Source organism: Sus scrofa, chromosome 1 (assembly GCF_000003025.6).
Source record: "Sus scrofa isolate TJ Tabasco breed Duroc chromosome 1, Sscrofa11.1, whole genome shotgun sequence".
Lineage (NCBI taxonomy): Eukaryota > Metazoa > Chordata > Mammalia > Artiodactyla > Suidae > Sus > Sus scrofa.
The window spans coordinates 250134898-250158572 of NC_010443.5; the positions used below are offsets into that span (position 1 = coordinate 250134898).

At 38.1% G+C, this 23675-nt stretch overlaps 1 protein-coding gene across 2 annotated transcripts in view; it reads right to left on the bottom strand.

Annotated features, from left to right (window-relative positions):
• Window positions 1-23675, bottom strand: part of TMEM245 (transmembrane protein 245) — a 101464-nt gene that overhangs the window by 54534 nt on the left and 23255 nt on the right. Inside the window, exons 4-9 of one of the 2 annotated variants that reach the window (XM_005660320.3) lie at window positions 19724-19840; window positions 17043-17267; window positions 15289-15458; window positions 12383-12406; window positions 4691-4795; window positions 2106-2188 (exon numbers count right to left, since the gene is read on the bottom strand). In XM_005660320.3, the coding sequence (XP_005660377.1) occupies window positions 2106-2188; window positions 4691-4795; window positions 12383-12406; window positions 15289-15458; window positions 17043-17267; window positions 19724-19840 (724 nt within the window). The remainder of the gene's footprint in view (window positions 1-2105; window positions 2189-4690; window positions 4796-12382; window positions 12407-15288; window positions 15459-17042; window positions 17268-19723; window positions 19841-23675) is intronic. The other variant, XM_021067267.1, reaches the window with a different exon arrangement.

Below are 23675 nucleotides of genomic sequence, written 5' to 3' on the forward strand. Positions count from 1 at the left end.
GTAAAAAGTTAATTATTTTTCCCACCATATCTGCTCCTCTATTTCATGTCTTGGTGAATCCACCAATCATCCACTGACTTTTAAAGCTAGAAACAAACGTAAGAGTCATGCTAGGTTTTTTCCTTCCTATATCCAATTAATCACCAACTAACCGCCTTAAGATCTTACAACTCTGCCTATCCTGTTCACCCCACCACAACTGTCCACAATTCAGAGCTTTATCACCTCTCACCTGGTTTTACTCTAGGTTTTATCTGGTCTAAGATGCTCAAGTCTTGGAATCCTTTCTATCTTTTCTCCTCAGGACAGATGGAAAGATTGTCCCAAAATGATATCAATGCTACTTTTCTTCTTACATTCTTTTTTTTTTTTTTGTCTTTTTAGGGCCACACTCATGGCGCATGGAGGTTTCCAGGCTAGGGGTCAAATCAGAGCTGTAGCTGCTGGCCTACGCTACAGCTACTGCAACACTGGATCTGAACTGCACCTGTAGCCTACACCGCAGTGCTGGGCAACACTGGCCGGATCCTTAACTCACTGAGCAAGGCCAGGGATTCAACCTATGTCCTCATGGATACCAGCTGAATTCGTTAACCACTGAGCCAAGGCAGGAACTCCTCTTATATTCTTAACCAAGATAATAACCGTCTGTATCACCCTCAAGGTCCCTTGCACCCCTTGTACTCTGTTCCTGGAACCCATCCCTAACCACAGACAACCACTTTCTATCACTAGATTAGCTTGCCTTTTCTAGAATTTATCAAAAATGGAATCATATCATATGGATTCTCTTTTGCCTGACTTCTTTCGCTCAGTATAATTACTTTGGGTTCAGCCATGCTGCTGCACGAACTGACAATTCATTTTTTTTAATGCTAAGTATTATTCTTTTGTATAGATAGACTATAATTTGGAACTAATCAGAAATACTGAGGAGAAGCACTTTGAGTATGCTCTGGGTAACAGGAGATAAGTGGATAGAAATATATTTTAACAGAAGTCCTTTTCAGAATATTCCAATATGATTCTTTTTTTTTTTTCTTCTTTTTTGGGCCCCACCTGTAGCATATGGAAGTTCCCAGGCTAGGGGTTGAACTGGAGCTGCAGCTGCTGGCCTATGCCACAGCCACAGCTGCATCTGTCACCTACAACATACTCACGGCAATATAGGATCCTTAACCCACTGAGTGAGGCCAAGAATCAAACTCATATCCTCATGGATACTAGTCAGGTTCATATCCTGCTGAGCCACAATGGGAACTCCCTCAAATACGATTCTAAACCAAGTTCAAGAAATGTCCTATGCAGGTTTTATATTAAGAAATAAAGTCAAGTCAAAGGAAAAAACCAAGTTAAATTTCAATTTAGACTGGTAGAATATTTCCTAATTTAAATTAGTGACTACCTTGGGGTTAGTAAAAACGTAGGCCATGCAATATGTCATCAAGTTCAGTTAAGTGAATAGCATAAATCTCCTTAACTTGCTGCACAAAGATATATAAACTCTCTTGCAGAAGCCAAATTAAACAAGTACACAAAGAGATCCTCTAAGACAGAGGTAGGCAGACATATAATCCTTATCACAACTACCAATTTTGTCTGCCCTTGCAGCCCCCTAACAGCCACAGACACTATGTTAAGTAAATGGGAACAGGTTGTTTCAATAAATCGTCATAAGTACACGTGTCTGAATTTGGCCCAGATCCCTTGTTTGCCAACCCTGCCACCAAAATGATACAATATGGGAACACTGCTGACTCTGTCATGGAGGGATTATCTCAAATTCCTTCACTTTTGATCCTGTTTCCTCATCTGTGAAAGGGGGATAATGTCTTTAACCTGAGGAATACACAACGTAATGCAGGTGAAAGCCCAGTGAATCATAGACATGTTGTAAACTGTGAACTCAATTCAAATATAAGGACTTCCCTTCCTACAACCAGCCCCACTGCATACAATTCTTATGCAAAAATAACCACATTCATCAAAGCTTTGGCAAACTCTTTTTCACTTCCAAGGTAACTGCATCAATGAAGATCATTTCATGCAAAGAGACACAGAAACCAGACCATCTATCTCTATTTTTGTCAAAACAACATTCTTACTTTGCCCATTCAGGGTGATTTGCTAGAGTTTCATTAATCAAATTGCTTGTGACCTCAATCATGTGTACACTCTCTTGATGTACCTGTATTATGGATAAAGAGAGAAAATAATTTCAAATAAAAATAAACCCAATTTGACATTTGCTATACTATTTATTACTGGAAGAATGTTTTTAGTCAAGTAATTATACATCTTAGTTTCAATTAAATCAGAGACCTGCACTGAATAGCCACTACACATAATGGCCTATAATATACACTACGGGAAATAAAGTACATAATAGCTCTCCGTGTTCAAATGGAGAAATGGGGAAAAATATATAGATAGATACAAATACACAGAGTATAAATAAATGCATAAATGCATTTTGTTCACACGTGTATATATGTGTATGGCACATGTATACATATGTAAGCAACATCAACACTACCTGGGCTTCAGAATTATAATCCAACGTGAGACATACACACAAATAATCAAGTGAGCAAGGTTTGTGAGTCAAATAAATCAACTGAAACTGAATCTCACAATTTAACTTGCTCAATAACCAATAAAATGAAGGGGATAAAAAAAGGAACAAGCCAATTGTCAGGGAACATGCTCTGTATGATTTTACTATTTTTATTTTTATTTTTATTTTTTGCCATTTCTTGGGCTGCTCCAGCGGCACATGGAGGTTCCCAGGCCAGGGGTCGAATCGGGGCTGTAGCCACCGGCCTACACCAGAGCCACAGCAATGAGGGATCTGAGCCATGTCTGCAACCCATACCACAGCTCACGGCAACGCCAGATCCTCAACCCACTGAGCAAGGCCAGGGATCGAACCTGCAACCTCATGGTTCCCAGTCCAATTGGTTAACCACTGAGCCACAACGGGAACTCCTGATTTTACTATTTTTAAATGTACCAACAAAAATGGGTACTTGCCACCTGCCTCTACAAGGATTAAGTCATTAGCTCCTGCAGCTGCTGACCTTTAATACCCCTGAAAGGAGTTCAGGGTGGAGATTAGGAATGAGGCACTCTGTGCTCTGGGGAAAACTGGCTGAACGGGCCTTCCAGATAAATATTTTCAGAAGATATCATGAGCCCAAAATTCTTTCATCTCCTATCTAGAAAAGCATGACAATCGTTTACAGTGACATCTGTTCCTTGTGACAAGCAGCAAGCCTCTGCCCAAACGTGTGCTTGGCTGCACGTAACCCCTTTACTAAAACCATACGTAACACTGACCTTCACCCTACTCCTTGGAGCCGGCACCTCAGAACTATCTGAGACGCTGTCTCCTGGGCTACAGTCCTCACTTTGCCCCAAATAAAACTTAACTCACAATTCTCATATTGTACTTTTTTTTCAGTTGACAAATACATTAAGTATTGAGTTTATCCTGGTGAGTATTCGGTGTTTACCTGAACTTGATTCTGCTGCTGTCAAGTCAAATTGCCTGACTGTCTTTCAATGCTTTTATATCCTCTCTAATTTTCTATCTACTTATTCTGTCATTTATTCCAGGAAGAGTATGGTTGAATCCCCAACTATAATCACTGATCTGGCTATTTTTAATTCTCGACATTCTGCTTCATATATTTTAGAGCTCTATCATTAGAATACTCACATTTATAATTGCTATATACTACTGCAGTATTAACTCTTATCACTATGAAAAGTCCTTATTTGTCTCTGGTAATATTTGTTTTTTTAACTACGTTGTCTGATATTAAGGTAATCACTCCACAAATTTGAGCTGCACTTTGGAGAATGATTTTTTTTGATGAAAGAGAGGTAATATGGACTGAATTTTTGTATCCTCCCAAAATTCTTATGTTGAAATCCTAACCTTCAATATGATGGTTATGAAGAGGCAGGGTCTTTGGGAAGTAGTTAGGTCATGAGGGTGGACCCCTCATGATGGGGTTAGTGCCCTTACAAGGTGAGACAAGGGGAGATGATTCTTCTCTCTACCATGTGCAGATGCAAGGAGAAAACAGCCATCAATAAACCAGGAAGAAGGCATTAACCAAGAACTTGACCAAGCTGGCACCTTAATCTGAGACTTCCAGCCTCCAGAACTATGGGAAATAAATATTTGTTGTTTAAGGCACTTGGTCTATGGTCTTCTGTTACAGCAGTCCAAACTAAGAAGGGGGAGAGGAAATGGAAGCTGGAAGGACCTGGAAAATGAGAAATAGCCTAATGGTAAATCAGCAGGAAGACCAATGAGACAAGAAGGAAAGGAATCAAATTCTGATCTACTAGACAGGAACTAGACTCAGAGTCACGAGACCAGATCATAGTCCTCCTATTGACAGAAGCCACTTTTTCCTCAGTATCTCAATTTTTCATCTGAATTTACCTCTGAGGATAAAATATTTTATGATAATAAAATAAAAATGCATGTAAAATTAGGCAAATACATGGCAAAACTAGTAATTAAAAAAAAAAAAATCACACATACCCTAACTGTTATACACACTTATAAGCTAAGTAACATTTCCTACACTTGCATCTGCTAGCTTCTTATCTATACTACACATTCTAACAACTAAGGAGTTTATTAATGGTAATATTAATTGTTATACTCTACCTTTGCGGTCAGGAGTAGGGCTAAAAGAAGGGTTCCTATCACTAACAAAAATATGATGAAAATGCTAATTATTTTGTCTAACATCTTCTCCAACCAGATGATCATCTGCACAGAAATGAAAAAGAGAATTAGTTACCTTTCCAGCACAACTTAATAATAATACATATGTGTCCAAATATCATGAAAATAGGATATTCACATTACAAACTATGGCATAATGATTAAAGCAGTGAAAGCTATAAGCAATTGCAGAAAATTAACAGTATTAAGTAACACTGTTGTTATAAAAAGAGTTCGTTATTGTCATGCCTAGGAAAAGGCAGTCGATTTGAACATGACCTATATCTATGCCTGGGTTCTCCAACTGTGGTATATCTACATTTCAAATTGTAATTTATAATTTGATAAATATTCTAAACAAAATAATGGCAATCCATTGGAGACCTCAAATCTCATGAAATTTTAACTGTCAATTAGCAAACATAGATGACTTTAGAAAAACTATGACTCTTATAGAACAGATATGTCCTAAATTATGCAGATAAAACAGGAGTAAGTTAAAAGAGGGATTATATTTTTTAAATTTTCCCTCTAATAGCATTAGGGTTGTAAAAACAGTAATAATAAAATCTAATGTCAAGGTAATGATAAATACCAACTTCAGTAGAATAGTTACCAGGGGCGTTAAAAGGGTTGGGGAAGTGGATGCACAGTCAGGGAGGGGGACAAAATAAGCTTCAGTTGTATAGGTAATCTTTTATCAAGCTCGAAGATAGGCAAGTGGGTGCTCGTATCTTTTTATATTTGAAATGTTTCATAAAAAATACTTAAAAATATGATATTCTACTTGAAATTTCTATTTTTTTAAACATAAGGTTTATGACAAATTATAATTGACTGTTGTAAATAAAGAATAATCATTAATGTATTGGTTATTCCTTAATCAATAACTAAACTTATGTTTTCCCTAAATGATACTTGATATACTAGTTTGAATATAACTTAAATCCCACATTTAAAAAAATTTTGTTTTTTTCAGAATGCATAATTTTGATAAATTTCTAGAATTCCTGTTAGGCAAAGCTACCATTTAGCATTTCAAAAATACAATCGGAGTAACCATTACTGAAATACCACATTGTACCCCTCAACCCCAATATGAACATTGCTGAATAAATTAGTCAAAATTTAAATCTGAATTATACTCTCCAAACAGTGTTAAACATCCAAGAACAAAGAATATTGGTTAAAACAAGGTGACTTCTAAAATATTTATTTTCCACTCAACGATCAGAAGTTTGTATCTCCTTATCTTTCACGAAAGACACTGTCACTAAAAGATAAATGCGACATTGAACTCAAAGATGAAAAGTGCATCTTTTATCTTAATGATTACGGCTTCAAACAGAAGAGTTAATTTTCAACGCATGCTACCAAAGCATCAAAGACAATGCAGAGATTTTAAAGAGTAATTAAGTTTTCTAAGATATGGAAGGTCAGAGGTCATATTTTGAAAGTAAGTTCTAAAAATCAATGAAACTGAAAAGTTTCACAATCAGAAACTAACCCTACACCTAGTTCTTGAGATGGTTTCCTGAGGAAAGAGCTAGGGCTCTCTATTACTCCTCTTTGTATCTCCAAAACCTAACAGTGCAAAGCATATGGTAAAAGCTCAGCTAACATATATTTGAACAAGCAAGATCAATAGAGTAATTTCAGAATTAAGAACAGATTTTGTATTCACAAATTATAGCGTCTGAAAAAAACTTGGAGAACTCAATTTTTTAAAAGTCATATACTGAAATATATTAAATAAATGATGTTTTATTGGAAAGTATGAATATCTAAGTTTATGTCTAGATATTTTTTAACATATAAAACACAGACTACGCACAAACACATTATGTACAATGACACTACAAAAGTCAAACTTTGTTTTTCAACAAAGGTAGAATTTTCCTATCATAAACCTATACCTGAAGGTTGAAAAAATCCACCACTGAGAGGCACCTAAATAATAATTTATATTCCAGGGACAATACTGAAGGTTAGATGCTTTGTTCAAAAAATTTTTTTATCGTTTTTGCTTTTTTAAGGGCCACACCCATGGCATATGGAAATTCCCAAGCAAGGGGTCAAATTGGAGCTGTAGCTGCCAGCTATACCACAGCCACAAGCAACTCGGGATCCCAGCCGTGTCTGGAACCTACACCACAGCTTACAGCAACGCTTGGTCCCTGACCTACTGAGTGAGGCCAGGGATTGAACTTGCATCCTCATGGATACTAGTCAGATTCATTTCTGCTGAGCCACAGTGGGAATTCCGTCATTAAAAATTTAAACTACAGGCATACATCATTTTATTGCACTTCACTAGTAATGTGTTTTTTTTTTTTTTTTTTTTTACAAAGTAAAGGTTTGTGGCAACCCTGCATCAAGCAAGTCTACTGGCACCATTTTTTCCAACAACATTTTCTTGTTTTGTGTCTCTATATCACATTTTGGTAATTCTCTGACTATTTCAAACCTTTTTCTTTATTATTGTATTTGCTATGATGATTTGTGATCAGTGATCTTTGATGTTACTACTACAACTCACTGAAGGTTCAGATGATGATCAGCATTTTTTAGCAATAAAGTATTTTTAACTAAGGTTTATACATTTTTAAGACATAATGCTACTGCACACTTAATAGGCTACAATATAGTATAAACTGATTCTATATGTACTGGGAACCCAAAGAAAACTGTGTGACTTGCTTTACAGCAATATTCGCTTTACTGCAGTGGTCTGGAACCCAACTCACAATATATCCAAGGTATACCTATAAATAAAATCATTTAAGAAGCTCAATACATAGGCCAAAAGAGTTGCAGGAAAGGTTTCTATTCGCATTATGGCCAGCTAAAATAAGGTGAGAAAATAGGATGAAAAGGGACATAGCAAGAGAGGAAGAGAGAGAAAAAAAAGTAGGTAGAGAGACAGGGAAAGACTTTAAAATGTGAGGAACTAAGGACCAATCAAGAGGAAAAATCAAAGTAGACAGAAAACTTAAAAGAGGAAAAGAGTAAAGGAATAAGACTTAGGGAAACAGGAGCTTATAGACACAGAAGGAGAAACATGGTCAGAGGAAGCAGTGGAGAAGAGAAAGGGATGGAAATGTGAATTCACAAAGAAATGCCACGAGGCTGATCCTGCCCGCCCCCCACTTTGGGCAAAGGAAACTACACCAGCAGTCATCCTGAGGCAGGAGGCAGACCCGGGCTGAGAACATCTGGGACGCGCGCGTCAGGCCAAGTAAACTGGGCCTTGTTTACTTTTGACACTTCAAGGAAAAAGTCAATTGTAGGAGCTGAGCTCTGCTTGGAGTAGAGAGATAAGATTGTTAGAACAGTGGGGAAGAAGGAGGCAGGGGCTGGAGCTATGAGATTGCAAGTGGAATGTGTTGACCAACAGAAGCAGGGAGTGAGACTCGGGCTCCCCCGCAGCATGGGAGTGCTTGGTTTTTTTTATAGATGGGGTCCTTTTGTTGAGTCTGTGGCCTTGGGGCTATCTTTGTCTTTGGGAACTCATCCATTACATGGGCCGGTTTGATAAGAAATAGTCTGTGTCCTTTTAGGCCTTGTTTCATTTTCCACCTAAGAAAGATGACTACTTCAGTCACTCCTGGGATCAAGGAGACCTCCCTAACTATGCATACATGCGCAGGGGTCAGAAAGGGAGGGAGCACCAGGGGTCAGATGCCTAGGGGTCAGAAAGGGAGGGAGCACCAGGCCATAAGAAGTCCTGATAACGTGCTGGCACTCTTTGCTCTGGAATCTGTCTTTGCCAAAAGATGCATACACATACTGGGGAGGGTCCTACGTCCAGTCAGGTGTGAGAATTAAAACAAGATAATTAGCTGAAGGTAATCAGAGACCTGGAAGAACTGTCCTATGTTAAGCAATTTAAATCACCTCTTGGGGATGCCCGTGCCCACACCCACACTCCTCTTTAGGGTGTGTATTGCTGCTTTGATTCTGAGGTAAATAAACTACTTCCCTGTGTGCTCTCCCATATGTTGTACTGTGACTCTAACAATAAACTTTATATCTAATTTCACGGTCTTTGCCTCCTTGAAACATTCTTGCTTTCAACAGGGGGCAAGAATCTGGGCAATTCTGCTTTTAACCTCTAGCTAGTCTAGTGACTAGGATTCCTGGTTTTCATCCAGGCTGCCCAGGTTCAATTTCCAAGCAGAGAATTAACATCTCGCTCCAAGCAATCACTCACTGCTGTCTCTCCAAGATCAATACCTGCCCTGCTCGTGGACACTGAACAGTTGTCTAGTAACTTTCCCAGTCCTCCATGCTGTGAAAAATTATTTTTCAGATTTTAAACTTTATTTTCTGAAAGCAGAAGGAGACTAATTTTAAAATTACTCAATGTTAGATTATGTTCTGAATGTCTCAAGTATAAATGGAGAGTATACGTTTTTCTTTTAAACGTAGAGATGCTGGTAAATTTATAGTTACACCAAAAGACATCCTGAAACTTCTTAACTGACTGGTCTTATTTAATCAAATTATTAAGAAAGTGTCAGCCCTTGGGGCTCTCCTTGCGACTCAGCAGTAATGAACCCAACTAGTATCCATGAGGATGAGGGTTCGATCCCTACTCTCACTCAGTGGGTTAAGGATCTGGCGTTGCCGTGAGCTATAGTACAGGTTGAAGATGTGGTTTGGATCCCAAGTTGCTATGGCTGGGGTGTGGGCCGGTGGCTGCAGCTCTGACTTGACCCCAAGGCTGGGAATTTCCATGTGCTGTGGAAAAAGCCCTAAAAAAAAAAAAAAAAGAGAGAGAGAGAGAAAGTGTTAGTCCACTTGTGAGTTTTCTATTTCATTATCCTGGACCCTTAGATTTTTATTTTGCTTTGTTTTTTTAAAAAACCAGATTTCAGTAGTCTTAGTGTAAATAATAAATACTAGGCAATAAAGCAATTAAGTCTTTTTTTTTTTTTTTTGGCAGTGCCCATGGCATGCGGAAGTTTCTGGGCCAGGGATCAAACCCACACCACAGCAGCAACCTAAGCCACTGCAGGAACAAGGCTGGATTCTTAAACTGCAGCACCACAAGAGAACTCCTAAAACAATTAAGTCTTAAGAAAAAGTTACATTGCAAACAAAATGAAAAGACAACCCACAGAATGGGAGAAAATACTTGCAAATGAATCGACTGACAAGGGATTAATCTCCAAAATATATAAACACCTCCTGCAGCTCAATACCAAAAAAACAAACAAGCCCATTAAAAATGGGCAGAAGATCTAAACAGACAATTCTCCAAAGAAGACATACAGATGGCCAAAAAACAGATGAAAAGATGTGGGAGCAGCCCAAGAAATGGCAAAAAGACGAAAAGACCAAAAAAAAAAAAAAAAAAAAAAACTACTATGAGGCACCATCTTATACCAGCCAGAATGGCCATCATCAAAAAGTCTACAAACAATAAGTGCTGGAGAGGGTGTGGAGAAAAAGGAACCCTACATTATCTGTTGGTGGGAATGTAAAGTGGTGCAACCACTGTGGAAAACAATATGGAGATTCCTCAGAAAACTAAAAATTTGATCCAGCAATCCCACTCCTGGGCATCTATCCAGAGAAAACGATGACTTGCAAAGACACATGTACTCCAGTGTTCATTGCAGCACTGTATACAATAGCCAAGACATGGAAACAACCTAAATGTCCATTGATAGAGGAGTGGATAAAGAAGATGTGGTACATATACACAATGGAATATTACTCAGCCATTAAAAGGAAAGAAATAACAGCATCTGCAGCAACATGGATGGACCTAGAAATTATCATGCTAAGTGAAGTCAGTCAGACAATGAGACACCAACATCAAATGCTATCACTTACATGTGGAATAGAAGAAAAGGACACAATGAACTTCTTTGCAGAACAGACACTGACTCACAGACTTTGAAAAACTTATGGTTTCCAAATGAGACAGATTGGGGGGTGGGGGATGCACTGAGGGTTTGGGATGGAAATGCTGTAAAATTTGGTTGTGATGATGGTTGTACACCTATAAATGTAATAAAATTCATTAAGTAATTAAAAATAATAAAAAATGAAAATAAAAAAAGAAAACATTATTTACATTTCAATTAACCATAGACGTGTCTCTCACCCTTACTTCTCTTGAATTAGTCTCTAATTCACTCCATTTTAACTTGGAATACTAATACCCAATGCTGCAAATTTTCTGACCTTGGATGAAATGTAACAAAATAGATTTCAACTTATTCACTTGCTTTTCTGGAGCACACTCTCAAAACTTAAAACAGTCACTCCTATTCTACACCAATGCTTGACCTATACTACATGGAATCATCAAAGAAAAGAAAAAAGTTACCTGATCTCTCAGCAATCTTTTAAAATTAACTCACAACTAGTCAGCTATGAATTAAATAATCCAACTCATTTAGTCACTAAGGTTGAGTCAGACTGAACCTAACAACTTTGGCTCTCCTTTCTCTCATCTCTTGAAGACAATTTCATTTCAATACAAAGTGGAGAAATATATTAAAACCACCTACTTTGACCAAAGTAAGAAAATGTAACATGTTTGCAGCACCATCCTTTGCCAAGTATTGAATTCATTTACTCACACTAGTTATGTAGGGAATGGAGGTATACATAGTCAACTGTGCACGTGCATTTGTCTGTATTGTGGTGGTGATGTATGTGTATTTATTTTACACAGTTTATTTTTAATCTAAAGTTTAAATGTTTAAGCACTGTCAAAAGTCTCCCCTTTCTTCTGTTTCAATACAAAGAATGAAACCCTTACCTGTAGGCTCAAAAGTCTCATTTTGATTTAATTTCAAGAAGTACCACATCTTTCTTAAGGCCTGCTATAAAAAACTTCCACTGAAGCTTTTTTAAGTTTTATTGTGTTTAAAGACAATACACATGAATGACGTCATCTTGCACTATCCAACCTAGGAAAGTGATGCTATTAAGTCAGAACCACTGTACGTGGACTGTGTGTCACAGGTATACACCACTGCTAATATGTCTGGATTAGCCTTTACTGAAGTTATTGACAATTTCAGGCCAATCATGTGAGGCACTGACCTCGGATACAATCTCATACCTTTGGAAATACATAAAATCAGACGTCACAGGCCATGACTACAGTCTTTTTAAAGATAAAAATAAATTTTTGGAATACTGATTATAAAAAAAGATAACATCTAACATTACCAGCCAAGGGAATCATACAAGTATTTCAGATTTATTGTTTTTAAAATTCTTGTGTTGTTTATAGAAAAAGTTCTCTTTCCTTTTCAGTAACTTTTACATAATGTGCTCTCACCTACCAAAGGAGATTAGCATATCAGTCTGTGCCATTACAGGGCTGAAAAGGAATGCAAATCACAGTGGACAAAGGACTACAAGACAGAACTTACACACACCTGGGCAAGGAGATACCATCTTCATCCTAAATAAATAGCTTTGAGTTTTTTAGCAAACTGTACTTGACAATATTAATGCTTCACGACCTTCCATAGCTTATAATAGAACTTGAACAACAAAAACTTAGTTTGACATATGGACAGTTATGCGTTGAGAACAGAGATACAGGGGGTAGTTACAGAATTCAAAAGGAAAAAAACCAACATCTGGGTGTTTGTTTACCTTCTTATTTAGCCAGTGCCAGAGCTTGAGGACAGGGGGTAAGGTGAGAAAGAGAAGATAAGATCAGTGGCATATCATTAGAGAATGCAGTAATAGTATGAAAAGAAAAGAAAAGAAAGTCACTGACAGCATGAGGAGGAAATTATCTCAGACAAAGGAAAAACAGGGGAAAAAACTGTAATGCATTAACGAAGTTTTAAAACCAAATGAATATTGTATTCCTTTAAGATACGTGATTGAAATGATGATAACCACGAGTTTTGTTGGCAATTCAATAACTTAAAATACATAAAATAACCTGAATGCTTATAGGCTTAAACTTACATACCAAATTGCAAAGATCAAAGTGATAATTAAGATTCTTTCACACACCATGCACCAAAAGGATTTTCAGTCCCTGTATAAACTAATTCATGTTCACGTACTACATTTTCATTGCACTTTGTAGTTGTAGCTTTACAATATTACTTATTTCACATTTCCTAAAGAGTAAAACATTTTAGTGCTCATTTGGAACCGTGAACAACCGGCCAAAAAACAGACATATCGAAGATTCTGACCATATGTGGTACATTTCCCTCCATTTCCGACTTTTGAGGCACTGTACGTAATAACCTGCTTTTTTTCACTTAAACATTACCTCATCTACACTGCACAATATTTTGCACTTTAATAACTAATGCTAGTTAGTTGGACACATAATCTAAAAATCAGTAAATATAGGATTTAAGGCATTATTAGTGATATAAAAAGCACAGAGACTGAAAAGCATAACTTCATCAGAATGACTATAAATGAGGTGTGCAGAGCTTTCCCTAAAGCACACCCAATGCATGTTCAGACATATTTCAATCTCCTGTAGACGGAGCATTTAAAAACACTGGTCCAATCAATTAAAATTAAATAGAAACATGAAAAATATTTATTCCCCAAAGCAGGAGCCCAGATATACTGGATAGATGATAATTTTGGGATCAATTATAATTAAACGAATATTCAGTCTGTGGTCACCATTTATTCTGATATGTATTGGATATAGCAGCAAAAAATTGGATATAGCTACTTTTATTCCTTTTTCTGTCTATCTTCCTTAAGGATAAATTGGCATGCAAATGAGAACAAAAATGACAGTTTTACAAAGCTACTCCATAACAAATACTTTTCAATGCCTCTGGAACTTCAACTGACACAACTGTAGAGCCTTCCTAAATGAAGCGTTCTAAATACAAGTACATGGGATGCTGAAAACAGCATTTAGTTTCTAGCCCATCTGATAATGCTAAGACCAAGAAATTAGTTGAAAGGAGAGTTACCCTCTTTAAACAGTTTGAAGTGCTAAATCTGCTCTAATAAGTTAAAGCTTCACCTTAACCAGGAGATGTGACAAATACGTTGAAATTTATTTATTTAAAAATTCGAAAAAAAATAGGAACAGAAATAGGCAAGTTATACAAGAAAAATATAAACGGCCAATAAGCAAATGAAATAATCAACCTCATTTTTATTTTTTAAAAATTTCAAATCAAAACAACACTGAGATACTTCTTTTTACAAAACTAAAATGGACTTTTTGTTAGACTATAATATCCAGTATCGGCAAGAGCTCAAGAAAATGGTCATTCTCATATGTCTCAGTGGTGGGAATTAAAACTGGCCAACTTTCTGGAAGACAGCAAGGCAACATGTAAGAAAACGTGTCCCCTGTGTCTCCTTTGACCTCCCCCCTTCACTGCCAACATCAACTCCAGTTATTATTCTCACCTATATCTGCATTTGTTTCTCCGAACAGTATTTCTCAACCTTAAGTCATGGACAGACCTGTTAAAGTAGTTACTAGCCCTGTGATAAAGTCCAGCTTGCACAGCATGGCACAGGAAAAGGTCTTCTTGATCCGTCTCGCTCCTACTAAGGGCTATTTCACATAAACCAGCCACTGCCATCTTACTGGTGTCCCTTGAGAACTCACGCTGCAGGAGTCTCTAGGCCCTTGCCCCGCTCCATGCACCTGCCCTTCTCGCCATGTCTACCTAATAAACTCCTTCCAGTGCTTCAAAATTTGCTCTGGTACCATCTCTTCTGCAAAACTTCCCCTCTCAATACTCACCAACAGTGAGTCATTTCTTGCTCAGTACTACCACTGACTCTTGTACATACTTGTCCTCCCCAAATTCTAACAGCTAACAGCTATTTAGAGCTTACTGTGTATCAGGTACTGATCTAACAATTATGCCTATATTAACTCATTTAAGCTTTACAACTATTCTATGAGGTAGGTACCTGCTATTATACTCATTGTATCGATAAGGAAACCAAGGCATAACAGAAAGGTTAAGAAACTCATCCAAGGTCACAGAGCTAATGAGTAAAAGAAATGGGATCTGAAATCAGAGTTTGGATTCGAAGCCCATGCTCTTAACCATTAAGCCTCTGACTCTAAAATAGCCTCTGAACTGTAATGGATTGCTGCCTCTCCACTCACTAAACAGAGCTTCTGTATCTAGTTTTCCCTGATTTATCTAATTGTCCCCAGGACTTAGCACAATATCTGACACAGGAGAATTACTCCAAAAATATTCTCTAAATTGAACCACTAACTGGTTATACAATTTTAGGCAAGTCCCTTAACTCCTCTAGATTTCAATTTGGTATCTATAAAATGAGAGATGGACCTAGATGTTCCTTTTCCCCCATTTTTAAGTCATAAAGATATCTACACAATTCTTATCCAAACTGAATCTATCCCCTCCTTATATATGCCATAATTCTAAACTGTAATTTTCATCACCGAATTAGACATTAAATGTGTTATCAATAATTACAATAGAATACACCATAAAATGGAATCTTTCAGACAATGGCACACATAAACGCCCAGTAAAACAACCCAAGTTCTTAAAATACAATACCTTGCTATCCACTTTTAGTAAGAATTTTCCAAGCCCGATAATTGGCCATGGTGCCAGGGCTTCCTGCCGCTCCTTCAGGAAGTGCTCTATAACCTGCCACCACACGGAGCACCGCTTCTCCAGGAAGTTCACAACACCAAAGTGAATAACAAGCTTTTTGAGTATCCAGACTACAAGGAAAATGAAAAATACATACCTCAACAAAATACAGATCACAAAATTATAACATGAAAAAGTTCCTCAATTTCACATGACCTTCCTAAAACACAGTAAAGCTGATGTTAAAATAAAGATACATTAAAAAAAAAAAAAAAAAGGAGGGAGGCAAGAAAGTTCAAAGTATTCCAAATTGATGTAATTGAGACAAGTAATTTTTCATATAGTCCCCACATCCTTTGTGAAGTCCAATTCTTTGAAGGGGTCAGGGATTCACAGCCCATATAAATGTAAGATACTCTGATCATCAAGTTCTCAGTGAGTACCACCTTGGTTCCTTACACCTTAGCTTTCAGGGTAAAGAATAATAACCTTAAAATATCTTGATCGGCTTGGCTATTACAGCTGCTCTTGCCAAATTTTGTTCTATTCCTTAGGTATTTGAGTTTAGTGACCAGGTACGTATAAAGTATTTCTTCTGCACCATGGTTTTATACCACTGCAGGGTAACATCTTCTTTGGTATTTCTATTTTTCTACTTGATGCTGTTCTGTACAAATGAATCTTTTACCAGGGTGCAGCAGAGAAGCAGGGTGGGTACAGGCAGGGGCTGTTAGAAATGGCTGTGCACAGCACAACCTCAGCAGGTACCCCTCCACAGTTGGTTGGGTGGTGTGGTAGCCCTTCAGACAGGGGTTACATCTCCGTTACACGCCACCTAAGGTGGTGGGACTAGAGAATTGCCTTGAAGTCTGGACTTAGATAACTGATCCCAACCACTATAATTTCTTTACCTCCAGGGATTTCTGTGTCTTCAGCCCTGGCCTTAGAGTCCAGTTAACTATTTTGAACCATGAGCTCAGTGTTACACATCATAGTTCCTTCATTAGCATTTTGGTATGAATTTTTTTTTCCTTGTGGCCACACCTGCAACACATGGAAGTTCCCAGGCTACAGGTGAAATCAGAGCTGCAGCTGCCGGTCTACACCACAGCCACAGCAATGCCAGATCCTTAACCCACTGAATGAGGCATCCTTACAGAGACTATGTTGGGTTCTTAACCTGCTAAGCCATAACAGGAACTCCCCTTCCCCTTTAAAATCTCTGTAGCGGTCTTAAGGAAACTCCTATGGCATCCAGAATAAGCCCCGGGTAATTATAGTTGTAGAAAACCTTTAGGGGGGCCACCCTGTTCTTAGCTGCTCCTTTTTTTTTTTTTTTTTTTTGTCTTTTTATGTCCTCACCTGTCGCATATGGAGGTTCCCAGGCTAGGGGTCGAATCGGAGCTGTAGCTGCCAGCCTATGCCAGAGTCACAGCAATGTCAGATCTGAGCCGCGTCTGCGACCTACACCACAGCTCATGGCAATGCCGGATCCTTAAACCCACTGAGCCAGGCCAGGGATTGAACCCGAAACCTCATGGTTCCTGGTCAGATTCATTTCCACTGCACCACGGGAACTTGCCGCTCCCCTTTTATTTATTTTTTGTTTGTTTTCTGTCCCCTCTTATTTTACTTGAGTAAAATTATCTCAAACATTAAAATCCAAAAGTTCAAGATAAAAGTCTTCAGAGACAAGATCATAATTAACCAATTACCGGCAATAGGCACTGGCAGCAACTGTATAATCCATAGGTTCAACCAGATCTGGACTCCAATGATGGCCCAAACGAGAGACACAAAGTAGATATCACTAGTTTTCTTCTTTCTAAGAAACGATCCAATTTCAGGCCTTTGTCTGCCCAAGGTGGGTGAAGGGGAGGAGGGTGAAGAAGACGAAGATATCGTTGGAGGGGGTTCTCCTCTGTCCATGGTCTCTGTCCCTGAAGAGGGAAGAAAAAAATCACCTACACACCCACACTATCAATCCACAGTAATAAACAATAACATACAGCAATTAGCTAGGTCACCTTACATTGGCTTAAATAAGAAAAAAAGACCTGGATGTATGTTTGCATAAGCACTGAAAAAAAAAATATGTGGAGAATTAATGCTGGCAGTGTTTAAATCCAGGGAAATTCACTTTGTTGGGTGTGAGGCGAGGAGTGTGTGTGAGGAATGTTTTACTTTTTACTTCATTCACTTTACACTGTTTGAGGTTTTTTTTAATCGCATATATTATTTTTTATATATATTTATCATTTAAACAAAAAACTAAAGAAAAATATATGACAAAGTAGCTCAGAATTATAATTAGCCCATGAAAATTACACAAACCACATAAAGCAATAGATATTAACATACAGAATTCCATTATCAGAAAAATTCCTCTTTTAGTGTAAATTTATAATCTATGTATTTATATATATTTCTGACACAAGAGCTTTTCAGTGTCTTCACCTAAATGGAGTCAACTGCTCTTACAAGAACCCAGGGCTTTGAAGCATGTCTTTCTCTTAGAATGAGATATAAAAAATGACAGATTGTTGGGGGTGAGGAATTTTCAAATATTACACTGAATTACTTCACATAAGGCATTGTTTCTCAACAATGTGACTACTATGTTACATTTTGCTATAGGGTTCTACTATTTCTGTTTCCTAGTTTTACCAAGACATACCATCTACATCAGAAATCATAAAGCTCTTAAAGCAATATTACTCGGTGTATACTATGATGATGGAAATAAGATTCTAAAACCTGCATTTTGCCTTCCATAAGGAAAAAGTCGACAAAAGTATATCATATTTTGCAAAGTCCAGAAAAGAAAAACATGAACACCCATAATCCCAACCCACCTTCTGCCCCACTGTCTCTACGTGGTCTTACACAGTTTTATCATGTTCTACTTATCACCCTTTTCCCTTTCTCCCTTCAGCTGAATGTCAGCTCCAGGGGAGCTAAGACTTTGTCCTGATCTCTCCTCCACTGAATTCTGAGCACATGTGATAGTACCTTACATATAGTAGGTGTTCACTAAATATTTGTTCAAAAAATGCTTTCCCTGTTATTTTATGATTTTCATAAGCAACCACATAGTAGTTCTCTAAGTGCTATATTATAATTTTCTTAGTGTTTCTTTTAATGTTAAGTGCCTGGCTGTGGTACATTTTCTTTTTTGGCCTTTATTTTCTTAGGACCCGTGGCAAATGGAGGTTCCCAGGCTAGGGATCTACTCGGAGCTATAGCTACTGGCCTACGCCATAGCCACAGCAACGTGGGATCCGAGCCGTATCTGTGACCTACACCACAGCTCATGGCAACGCCAGATCCTTAACCTACTGAGCAAGGCCAGGGATTGAACCCGAGTCCTCATGGATAATAGCCATGATCCTTAACCACTGAGCCCCAACGGGAACTCCTATGAGTACATTTTTACTACTGATATAACTAGCACCATGGTAACCTAACCAAGACAAACATCTTTAGCCCTGAGGTGCGGGGTTAAAGCCCAAGCTAGTTATAAAATGCTTCTGTTTGGCTCTGCTCTATGAATATATTTCTAATTTGGAAACTTTATGTTGGTGGATGTGGCAGATATTTAGTTCATAACCCAAACATCAACCCCTCTTCACTTTGAAAACATGACTCAATGTGCAAGAAAAGTAAGTTTTCTACTACCCCAAATGCCTTTTTCTTAGGTGAGCCCTTCTTTCAATACTTCTGAAAAGTCCCTTCCAGAAAAGATAATGAAAAATATTCCTTAACTCCAAAACCTCTGGCACTAATGGACCTCTTGGCACAGAGAGAGATGGCCTTTTACATACCTGAACTCCGTGAGTACAGTGTGATTTTAAAGCTGGTATAAATCTACCAGATGGATCTCACAGAAGCACTGAGAACAACTAGAGGGCTCTGTTTTAAGGTCAACAGTCAAACTATTAACAGCATAAGGCACGCAAAGCAAACTTTGAGAAGAAATGCCAGAAATACCAGAGAAATGAATGATTAGAAGATGGAAAATAAAAAACAAAAGAAAGCACTGGAAAAGGGGAACAACAAAAACAACACAAAGTTAGAGCAAAATCAGTACAATGGAGAACTGAGAGTTACAGAAGAAATGGAAAACAAAAGGACTAAAAAAAGAAAAATAAGAAAAGCACTTTAAAAAAAGGAAAGAATGAAGAATCAGGATAAGAAAACTAAGAATGTAAATAATTTAACATATGAAAAAAAAGGTGATAAGAGAACAAAAATGAGAAGGATAAAAAGTGTAAAAATAGGAACCAGAGAGAAAAACAAAGGACCAGTAATGCTAGTGTCTTTTTAAATTTTATATTCTATACAGATTTCATTTTCCAGTACAGTTTTGAAGGGATTCCTTCATAACGTCAGTCACCTGCAGACGGGGTAGAGGGCTGGTCCTCAGTGCTTGACTCGTACCCTGTGATTGAGATGGCCAAGGTTGCAAGAGTAGACGCTGCCATGGAGATAACTTGCCCTGGTAACTCTGCTCCTGTAAAACAAGCATGCATTTTTAAAACTTTTGAAATGCAATGAACAAAATGGGAAATAAGCTGCAAACTGAAACAAAGTTCTAAGTTTTCAACACCAGTAAAACAAAATGGTTTATTACTGACCTACTAGGCCAGTGGTTCTTCACAAAGGACAATGCTTAAGAATCAGCAGGACTCTCTGTGGCTCTCTCTCATTTGGGAACTTCATGTTGGTGCAGGTAGTGGATAGCGGATATATAAACATGGAATGCCATGCATATATATATATACATATATATATGTATGTATATATTTTTCAGTTCACAGGTTAATTTTAATGCACATCTCGGTTGAAAAACACTGCCATGCCTAATCTGTGAGTTTCTTAAATGCACACTTTATGTTATATTACTAGCTTCTAGTATAGTATGGAACAGTCCAAATTTGGTGCTCTCAATAACATTATTCTAAGAATGAATATGCAAATGTATGTGTATTATGCAAAAACATATAGGTCAACCCTTGAACAAGGTTTGAATTGCACAGTCCTATATGTAGATTTTTCTCAACAAACATTTTTTTTATTGTACAGATCTTTAAATGTGGGGAAAAGCTTTTTCTTTCTTTCTTTCTTTTTTTTTTTTTGTCTTTTTTAGGGCGGCACCCATGGCATATGGAAGTTGCCAGGCTAGGGGTCAAATCAGAGCTGCAGCTGCCAGCCTATACCGCAGTGCAACATGGGATCTGAACTGTGTCTGTGACCTACACCACAACTCACAGCAATGCCAGATCCTTAACCCACTGAGTGAGGCCAGAGATTGAACCCATATCCTCATGAATACTAGTCAGGTTCATTACTGTTGAGCCATGACAGGAACTACAGTGGAAAAGTTTTTTCCATTAGAAATCACAACGCATGGAATCAAAAGAACTAGGATTTGAGTCCTGATTCTACCCAAACTGTTTCAGCTTTCTGCCCTTAGGTGAGTCACTTATCAATTCCTTTAATTTTTGAGGCATCAATAGAAGTTTGCAGATTTTTAACTATAAGGGAGGTCAGCGCCTCTAACCCCAACATGGTTAAAGGGTCAACTGTATATAATTCAGCACAGGCAAAATCCACCACTTTAAAATCTAAAATAATACCCTGGTTTCATCTTTCCATGTTAAGTTCCTAACAGGTAGTAAACCAAGCTTAACCATTTGTAGTAGACTCAAAAAACATTCACTGGCCAACGAGGTCTGTCTGTAATGGTCAGCCTTTAATTTGCTACAGCAGATAACACAGGACCACTCACATGACACCAGCTTCTAGCATGCTTTCCTGCACCATAGAGACTGGAAAGCTAAAGACTGTACTTCTTGGATTCCTTTAGAGCTAGAGTTCCATGCATGATGCAGTTTCTACGAAGCTCATACACTTGGAAGCCCTAAATTTTAGGACTCACTGAAATTTAGATGTTCTCATGTCAAACACAGTCTTGGAGGCATATGGTTTTTCTATAGGAACTGAGCAAAAGTTCCAGAAGTTCTGTTCTCTCCACTCCACTTTTGTGGCAAACAGCAGCAGTTGTGGCACTTCTGCTCAAACAGTCCTTTGATGTCATTGAGCCCTTCTCCTGTCTGCATTGCTTCTGATTGTCAAATCTAAGCTTAATTGTATGGTCTTTCCAAAAATTATACATGTAAAAATTCTTTATTCTAACTGATACCACTTTCTATTTAGATTAGTTGGTATGGATTCCATTACCCAACTAAGCACACTGATTGTCCTTAGTTACCACATCATACCTACCCCCTCACACGTAGAGCTGGGAAATTCTGCTGGACCAATATCCAAAGTGACAAGATAAAACTCTGCCAAGTCAATAAAAAGAGCCATGACCTTCAGAAGGTCAATAAATTATAGCTCTAAAGAAACTCTGCATACCCAACAAATGGCTGGCCATCCCCAGACGTAAACAGGCCAGGGCCTCAGATGGCTCTTTGGTAGAGTCACCATCAGGATCAAGAGCACTCATCTCACTCAACCATCCCTCTTCTAATAAATCCTATCCCTCCTCTAACAAATGCCTCTGTGTCCTGAAAGAGGTTTATTTTTAGGCAATCCAAGAGAAACTCAAACTCATGATCCAGGAAGAGAACATAAGCTAGATATCTAGATTGGGGCCTATTCTCCTGGCCTAAGTATCTAAGGTGCTTCTTAGATGCCAATGAGAGAACAAGGGCTGAGAGAGAAAGACAGTGTCTTTCATGTCTTAAGTGTTCCCCTTACTCACTGTATTCAGTGCTGGGGATAAAACACAGACCCTGCCCCATGGAGTCTAGCGGAAGAGATAGCAACAAATTAAAGAACCATATGAATAAATGAATGTATACAAATTATGATGATTGCTATAAAGGAAGAATACTGGGCACTTTATGTGCTCTAACAGAAGAAATCTGACTTAGGCTGGAGAATCAGGAAAGGCTTCTCTTTAAGAAGTAAAAACCAGGCGTCCCCACTGTGGCTCAGTAGGTTAAGAACCCAACTAGTATACATGAGGATTCGGGTTCGATCCCTGGCCTCACTCACTGGGTTAAGGATCTGGCATTGACGTGAACTGTGGTGTAGGTTGTAGACTTGGCTTGGATCTGGCATTACTGCGCTTTGGTGTAGGCTGGCAGCTGCAGCTCTGATTCAACCCCTAGCCTGGGAGCTTCCATATGCTGCAAGACTGGTCCTAAATGCAACAGAAAAGAAGAAGAAGAAGAAGTAAAAACAAAGCTGACATACAAAGAATGAGGAAGAATTAAATTAACCACAGGTAAATAAGGTGTAAGGGAAGAAGCTGGCATGTTAAAGACAGTGAAAGGTCAGTGGGTCTGGAAAACAGCCAGTGGGGATCTAGTATCAAATAATCAGGCCTACAGATGGTCAACCTGATGATGCAAGTTGCAGAAGGCCATAGTGAAGACTTTAATCTTTATCCTAAAAGGAAAAGGAAAGCACTAAAGAGTTTTAAATAGAATTTTTTTTTACTGAAATGTTACTGAAATAATTGTAATATCACATGCAGTTATAAGAAATATTAGAGGGATCAGATCCTGTGTATCTTTTATCCTGTTTCCCCCGACCCAATGCTAATACCTTGCAAAACTGTACACAATATCACAATCAGAATGTCAGCATGAATACAAGATATAGAATAGTTTCATTGGTTCAAGGATCTCTCATTTGCCCTTTCATGGCCACATCTGCCCACTCTGTAAAGAATCTATTTTGAGATATAAAGGTTATTAATACAGTTTGGTAAAGAACAGATTAGAGGGGACCAAGAGTGGGTACAGGGAGATAAGTTACTGCAATACTACAGGCAAGACAAGATGACAGTATGGTCCACAGTGGCTAACAGAGGAAATGTCGGCTAAGTGGCTGCATTTAAGAGACATGGGGTAGTTAAAGTGGGCCAGACTCGGTGATGAACCAATAAAGGGTTCAACAATGACCCCCAGGTTTACAGATTAAGATTAGATAGATGATATATAGGAGAAATGGATGAAGACATTGGACATACTAGAGTTCTTTTTAGACTTCCAGACAGAAGTTTAAAAACAAACTGATTATACCAAAGAGGTCTTAGGTTCTTGGGTGCCCACAAGAGATTTCTTAGGCTCCACTCAAGAGCAAAGACTGGGAGCACCTAATGACTAAGGACTTGGGATAGCAGTCAGCGGGGGTGGGGATGCTTCCAATCAAAATTCCAAAAAACAAAGTATTCTTTCATAAGACTAAAGACTAATCCAGGGTCCTCAATTAATAAACCTACTTCTTCACAATTATAAAGTGGTGACTCATCTTTGAGAAACACAGAA